Raw genomic sequence first — 7,833 nt, forward strand, 5'->3', positions numbered from 1 at the left:
GCAGATATAGATGGGTATTAATGTGCACAGAGTTACCCTTGGCAAGTTTGGGGCTGGGTTTTTATCACCAATTACGTTTGTTCTCCAAGCATTCACCACTGTGGCTTTGCAGAATGGTGGCTCATGCATTTTCCTTCTCAACTTTTCTCTTTCTGTCCATTCATTTGCAGACTCAGACCATTTTTTTTTTGTGCTTTGAGGAGGAGGCATCACTTCCTTAACCACCACAGAACCAGGATTCTTTATGGCAGTGATAATACCTCCCTTTGGGTACAGGTTTACCTGGAGGCTTTTAAAACTTTCATTCTAGTTTTCTGAATCCCATCTCAAAAAAAAAAAAAACAACAGCTATGGGGTATTAGAAATGCTTCTTTTTCATAACTAGACCCTCCTGGTGGTATTTTAACAAGCTCAGAGGTCTGCAGAGAGACTTCCAAAGTGGCCACTGCTCAACGTAGAGACATCTGGACTTTGTTACTCGTGGGTAACATGCACGTAGAGGACCAACAATAGTTCTGAACATTTTTTGACAGGGAGGGAAGAGTGTTTGTGGTCTATGTTGTTGACAACGTGTATGCCTTGCAGTGCCAGTTCAGCTTTTCTCTCTTGCAGGTTCGGGAGTGGAAAGATGAAGGCAGCAAAAGATACATGTGCACTGGCCGGCCTGGCTGGCTGACTGTGTCACTTCGTGTGGGGAAGTACAAGAAGATTCATAAGAACATCATGATCAACTTAATGGATGTTCTAGAAGTGGACAGTGAAAGACAGGTAACGAATTAATCACAAAGCCTTAATGAGAGTGAAGTTTACATCTTTTTTTTTTATTGTATTTAGAGCTGATGAGGAGGGGGGATTCCTTAAAGAACAAAGGATTTTCATACCAGTAGCCCCATCACATTTCAAGTTTCACAAAGTGTGCTTGGATCCTTCTGTCCAAAAGCACAGCATATGGAATTGCTTGGCTTTTATGCAGTGAAGTCTAAAGACCAGATTGATTTATGGGTTTGGGGACTGAGCAACAAGATGTTGAGGCAGAGGAGGAATCACTAAACAGTTTCAACTATTTTTAGTGGTGCTCTTAGGAAAGCAAGTCTCTGAATTCTGGTGGCAGATGGAAGTACAAGCCAGTTAGCCTTGTTTTGTCCTTATTAATGCTGAACATTTAATTTATGTTCAGTGGGGGAACTGGGCTTTTTTTTGCTTTTCAGGTTGTTCGTGTGGAACCTCTGGTGACCATGGGCCAGCTGACTGCACACTTGAACCCCATGGGCTGGACTATTCCTGTGGTGCCAGAGCTTGATGACCTGACAGTAGGTAAGGGTCGGTGTGATGGCAAGAAACTCACTGGGTTTGCTGTGTTTTCACTAGCTTTTTAAGCACTAATTGCCACATTATTTTAGAGGTTCTGGAAATACTCTGTTGAACCTTATGTTCCCTTGTGGTATTTATGTTATAAGCAATTCCTTTTGAATAGTCTTAAAAGCCATGCACAGAGCTTATAAGTGGGGTTTTGTTCCCATAAACCACCTTCATTTCAGAGTGTGTTTCATTTGCTTTGTTATGTGTTCTCTTGATAAGGTGGCCTGATCATGGGAACTGGCATTGAGTCTTCCTCCCATATCTACGGACTTTTTCAGCACACCTGTGTGGCCTATGAACTTGTTCTTGCTGATGGAAGCCTTGTGAGATGTTCACCAGTAAGACAAAATGTTATTTTGCTATCATTTACAATGTCATTGACAGTTACCAGTGTGGATGTATGATTTAGTATGACATACTTTTTGCAGACTGAAAACTCAGACCTATTTTATGCAGTGCCTTGGTCTTGTGGTACTCTGGGTTTCCTGGTTGCAGCAGAAATAAAAATGATTCCTGCCAAGAAATATGTCAAAATACATTATGAGCCTGTGAGAGGACTGCAGAAGATTTGTGAGAAGTTCACTGAAGAGTCTAAGAAAAAGGAGAATAGTTTTGTGGAAGGGCTTGTCTATTCTTTGGAAGAAGCAGTCATCATGACAGGAGTCTTGACTGATGAAGCTGAGCAAAGCAAGGTAAGCAAAAGGAAGTTACTCATAAAAAAATCACCCTCAAAATTTAACTGAAGTTGTGCTATATGCCAATATAACACCAGAATCATTGTAAGATTGGAGCAATTTCTTAACAGAGGAGTGAAAGTTAAACCTGTCTGTCAGAATATTTTAAATTGCAGCTCTTTGTTCAAACAGCAGAGCCTGTACTCTAAATCTCTTTGATCAACATGAAGTGACCCACTGATTTCATTATTCTAGCAAATAATTTACTCTGCAGCCATTTCATTGCAGCAGCTGAGGATGAGGAGGAGAAGTCTCTTTCCTCAGTCACAGAACAGGGCTGTTTTCAGCTTCAGTTAGTCAAAGTGGCACTTTTCCCAGCAAGCTGGTAGCACTGATGTTGGTAAAACAGGTTGGGGAGGTTTAGGAGGGAGGGACAGAGGAACTGTTGCCACAGCCGGGATGTTTGTCCTCTGCTGTCACAAGCCCTTGGATCAGTGATGGGTTGAGAGACTGGCATTGCAGGAATCCAGCTGTGTTAGGCTAATAGTCCCTTGATTAGCTTGTAACAGGCAATAAGCCTTAGCAAGCCTTGTTTAAATGAGACCTTAATGGCCAGGAAGGTGAGAAGGAGCCATCCATTTGGGGAAATGAAGGCTCCCTGCATCTCTAGTGATAGCCTCGTTCAGGCTGTCGCAGAGGGTATGACATTGATTCCTCACAGCAGAGGAGTTTGGGGGTGCACTCGGTGTTCTCCAGTGAGGTGTAGCTGTTACCTGTCTTGGTGTTGGCTAATAAATACATGTTTTTTTTGTAGATAAACAGAATTGGCCACTACTACAAGCCGTGGTTCTTTAAGCACGTGGAGAAGTATTTGAAAGCTGACAGGACTGGAACCGAGTACATTCCCTCGAGACATTACTACCACAGGCATACACGCAGCATCTTCTGGGAGCTCCAGGTAGGACCAGCTCCACAACTGGAATAACACCTGTATCTTTCCCAGTGTAGGTACAATGGATCTTCTTCCCCTTGGCAACACCCCCCTCTTTCCTGAGAGAAAACAACAGTGCGGGTGGTGGCACCTGTAAAAGTCCTGCATTTGGGTGAAACAAACCAAATTCTCTCTAAACTCAGAATGCCAATTATATAGCGAGGTCATTGTTTTGAATTTAATAAATACATTAGTTGTGATGTGCATTCACACAAAACTTTATTTGGCATTCTGAAAGACTCCCATTGCTACATGTTTGGTCTCTGCAGTGAGATCCTGGATCCTTTCAGCTCCTGGAGAAGTTCAACAGGAGTTGGCTGTGCAGGAAGTAGTTAGAATTTTACATCTTTAAAATTCCTTCAAGACGTGATCTTGTATGTGTTTGTTCTTCCAAGAGTTCCATAAGCTTAGCTTCTTAGGCACTCCCTCTGTAGCTGTTTTCAGATAACAGTCTGCTGTTCTCTGATCTTCATTCCCTGAAGGGTTTTGGGGTTGAGTATTCATCTGACTGAAAATCAGCTGTTGTGACTAGAGGAGGCTCCGGGCAGGGCTGTGTAGCTAAGTTCAGTCCAGGCTTCTTTATTTGTTCATTCTTGTATTACAGTAGTTTAGCAAAAGTATCAGCAGTTAAGTCTATTGAAAATCTGGCTTGATATTGCTCTGAGGGTTCTGAGTTACTGCCTTTTGGTTCACTTGCACATTGTTAAGTTGAACTTGTTTTCTCTCCTCTTTAAAGGATATCATTCCTTTTGGCAATAACCCCATTTTCCGTTACCTGTTTGGCTGGATGGTTCCTCCAAAAATCTCCTTGTTAAAACTCACCCAAGGAGAAGCAATTCGGAAGCTGTACGAGCAGCACCACGTCGTGCAGGACATGCTGGTGCCAATGAAGAGCCTTGAAAAATCCATCCAGACCTTCCACGCCGACCTTCATGTAAGGACACGGGGTTTGAGAATGCCGCGAATCTTGGACCGCGTGTGATAAGAACTGTGACTGTTGATCCTAAGAGATAACAATCTGCTTGTGTAAAAGGTCATTGCTCTGTCCTGGGGCATATTGTGCTTGGCAAGTCTGTGATGCAAGGCTGCAGAAGAAATGAGCACAGCTTTCTGAAAAAAAGTGGGATTCAAATGCTAGTAGAAGGCTGGCACTTAGAAGAGACTTTCTCACTTGTGAACTGATTTTTCTTTCACCTAAAATGACTGGTGGTCTCACTAAACCCCACCTGTGGGACTTCGTTTCCCTTCTTTGCTTTGATTTCTGAGTTTAATTGAGTTAGTATAAGAAGCTCAGGTGGCAATTTCCATTTTGGACTGACCTGAAAAAGAAAGCTCTTAATTCCCTCTTCACTCAGAATGTGTATTCAGTTGTTGCTTTGGGATCAGGAGTGGCTTTTCTGGTCTTTGTTTTTAATTTCAAATATTTAAAGGAGAGGAGATAATTCTAGAAGGACACAGGACATATTCTGAGCATCCTCATATGGTCATTAGAAAGTGCAGCTAAGAACCACGGCAAGACAATTGGAAAGGAAGAGCTGTGCAAGTTTCAACCCCAAACTGGGAAGAAGTCCTCTTTTCATTTTGTCACCTTTATTAAGAGATGGTTTAAAGGATTGTTTTGTTAAAAATAAGTGATAAAGTGTTCTTTTTTACCTCTGCAGGTGTACCCTCTTTGGTTGTGTCCTTTCATATTGCCCAATAATCCCGGTATGGTCCACCCAAAAGGAGATGAAGCAGAACTCTACGTGGATATAGGAGCTTATGGAGAGCCCAAAAGGAAACAGTTTGAAGCCAGAGCTTCAATGAGGCAGATGGAGAAGTTTGTGAGGAGTGTGCATGGGTAAGGATCCCACTCAAAACAGTAGCAATGCCATATAATTTACACCCTTATGGTTTAACCACAGTCGTTTAATCCTACAGCAGTAACTGGACAAGCACAATAATTGAAAACTAATTTTAGTCACTAATTCTTAAATACAATTTTACTTTCATCATCTGATGTCACGAGCAGAGAAGCGAGTGCCCTGGCTGACGTTCCCACAGTGTATTCAGGAGCTGGGTGGCTTCAGGTCTCCTGTGCATCCTTCCAGCTCGGGGCTGCTGTGGGACTGGAGCCTCTGCTGGAAGAGAACCCGGGCAGGCAGGAGCAGGAGAGGCTCAGCAGCTCTGTGCTGGCTGCGTGGCAACCAGCCCCAGCCCTGGCCTGGGGATGGCCTCTCTTGGCAAGGCTGGCCAGCACAGCCTTCAGCAAGGCAGCCACTGACTGGCAGGGGCAAAGCAAGTCCTGTTCTGGTCACGGGCGCTCCAGGAATCCCACAGGCTGTTGAAGCTGGGACAGCATCCCTGCCTGCCCTGGGGACTGTTCTGCTCCCTGCTGCTCTGCACGTCCCAGCGTGGGGGCCAGCCCTGACCTCCCCCTGCAGTCCCTCTGCAGCAGAGGGAGTCTTCTCTGCCTCCCAGCTTGTGCTTCCATCACTTCCCTTTCCCTGCCCCGATTCCTACCACATTGGACAGCAGTAGGCGTGAGGTATGTGCCCACCATCTGTCACAGACTCGTGCCAACCTCATTTGCCACAGTGGTGTCAGTGGAGGAACAGTTACAGGCTGGTTTCTCGGGAACAAAACCCAACTACATGGTATTTTTACACCATTGGTGTCATTTATCCACGTTTCTGTTTTGACCTACTTCTCAGTCTAACAGTGATTGTATCCCATGTGGCTGAGTAACAGTTCTCAGTCTGCTTGGAGATGATTTGGAGAGTGTGAATGACTTCAGCTGCAGTGAGTGATCTGCCAGAGAACAAAGCAACCGAAAGTTAATTTCAAGCTTTTTTTAATTAACTTGGAATTAAGCTTTTAATTTAAAGCTCTTTACCAGCAGAGTTTTGTCTCTTCCCTACCTGTCAGTGGGAAATGAACAATGGATAAATGCCTTATCTTGCAGTTTCTTAATCACACACAACAATAGAGCTTTCCTGTCAGTTTGTGTTTTACTAGCTGCCTTTCAGAGCACATGGTACAAACAGAAGGAAGAGGCCACAGCTAAATAAGGATTTATTTTTATAAACAGTCCTTTGTTACACTGTGCATCATTTACACTATAAATTTACCTTCCTGGGCCAATTTTGCTGGCTCTTGCCTTCCCTCTTATATTCTCAATGCCCAGTTCAAAGAAACCTTAAAAAGTCAAAGGACCTGTTGTTGCATCTGCTGCAAATGCATTTAGCAGTGCAAGCTGGTAGGAGACACCATGACAGTACCTCAAGGGACCACAGGAAAGGATGCAGGAAAAATACTTCCTTTGTTTGTTTGAAGCTGGAATTAAAGGGTTTTGAGTGAAGGCAGAGGAAAGCAGGCTTTCCAAAGCAGCTAGGCAACTATTTGTCAGGGAGAATTTATGTTATGGATGGGTTTTGGTGCAAGGGGCCAGACTTGATTTGGGGCAGTGTTTGAAGTTCACTCTAGGCCTGTGTTTCTGTGAACACTAGTTTTTAGAATACAGGTTGTCAGAAGACCCAGCTCACACAAACCACTGTTTTATTCTTTAGTGCTCCTCCTTTTCTCTTCATAGTAGAAAAACTAATGAAACTATCAATACATGGATTGCTGAAGAAATGCCCTGAACCATATTTAAAAAGCAGCAGTTACTTTAATTGCTTTCATTTCTCACCTTCCCCTTCACCAAAATGACTGTGGCAGTATTCTGCTGTTTTCACCCTTACGTGTTATTTCCTCTTGGAAAAGAGATCATGGTAATCTTAAACCCAGAAGACACAACTGTCTGAGTGTCCCAGCATAATCCATGTGAGGAAGTACATTTGCTTGCTTTTAAAAAGCATTTTTGATGGTTTTTTTGGTTGTTGTTGAATATTTGCTCTTCATAGCTTGCCCTGTTTATCTTTGTTTTCAATATTCTCTTTCAAATCTTGAATGATTTGAAATGAATACTGAATATCATTTGGTTTTTTTTCCTCTCTTCTTGCTCTGCAGTTTCCAGATGCTGTATGCAGATTGCTACATGACCCGTGAGGAGTTCTGGGATATGTTTGATGGTTCGTTATACCACAAGTTGAGGGAGCAAATGAATTGCAAGGATGCCTTTCCAGAAGTGTACGACAAAATCTGCAAAGCTGCGAGGCACTGAGCCTGGATGATCTAATCAAGCAATCAGGGAAAGATGAATTGACCTATAGCTAGTCAGTATATACTTAAAAAAAGAAAAAAAAAAAAGCTTTATTGCTCTCCAAATAAGCTCGTCCTTGTTGATGTTTAAAGATATGAATTCCTGCTTTATGAATTTATGTTTAGTATTTCTTCATATGTTTTAAAGCCAATTTTTCCAAACTCAGAGTGATTGTTTTTCAGAAATCTCAAGTGCTAGCCTTTGTATCTAATGCAGTGACATAGGTGAGTTCACCTATTTCCAAGCATAAGGAAGATAATGGGAAGGGAGGAAGGTACTGGAGTTACAGCAGGGGTACAGCTATACAGTGAGGTGTGGAGGAAATAGCTTTTTACTTGTGCCTGTCAGATTTGGGCTGATTTTGGTGATGAAGTGTAAGCAGAGGTAGGGTTTAGGTACTTCGTAACCGGCGAAGGGTTTGCCCCAAAGTGTCAATCTTCTGGCTTCGTAGACTGCTGAAGAAATTGCTGCTATTTCGGACAGCCAAGCTTTAATTTCAGTTTTTACTTGTTGCGGGTCAGTTTATTTGGATTTTTTGGGGTTTGTTTTTGGGGGGGGTTTGGTGGTTGCTTGATTTGAGTGCCTTATCAATACCAGGTTGGAGGAAGACACGGGTTGTTCCAGAC

The 7,833-nt window shown here is 43.0% G+C and overlaps 1 protein-coding gene across 1 annotated transcript; it reads left to right on the top strand.

Annotated features, from left to right (window-relative positions):
• Positions 1-615: 615 nt before the first annotated feature.
• On the top strand, positions 616-7,461 carry DHCR24 (24-dehydrocholesterol reductase). Its single transcript, XM_008939390.1, has 8 exons — positions 616-768; positions 1,209-1,314; positions 1,579-1,697; positions 1,788-2,051; positions 2,848-2,991; positions 3,761-3,958; positions 4,686-4,864; positions 7,015-7,461. Exons 1-8 carry the CDS (start codon positions 649-651, stop codon positions 7,166-7,168), a joined length of 1,284 nt encoding a protein of 427 aa, XP_008937638.1. The 5' UTR covers positions 616-648; the 3' UTR covers positions 7,169-7,461.
• The last annotated feature ends 372 nt before the right edge of the window (positions 7,462-7,833 follow it).

Source organism: Merops nubicus, unplaced genomic scaffold (genome assembly GCF_000691845.1).
Source record: "Merops nubicus isolate BGI_N331 unplaced genomic scaffold, ASM69184v1 scaffold45700, whole genome shotgun sequence".
In the NCBI taxonomy this organism is placed as follows: Eukaryota; Metazoa; Chordata; class Aves; order Coraciiformes; family Meropidae; genus Merops; species Merops nubicus.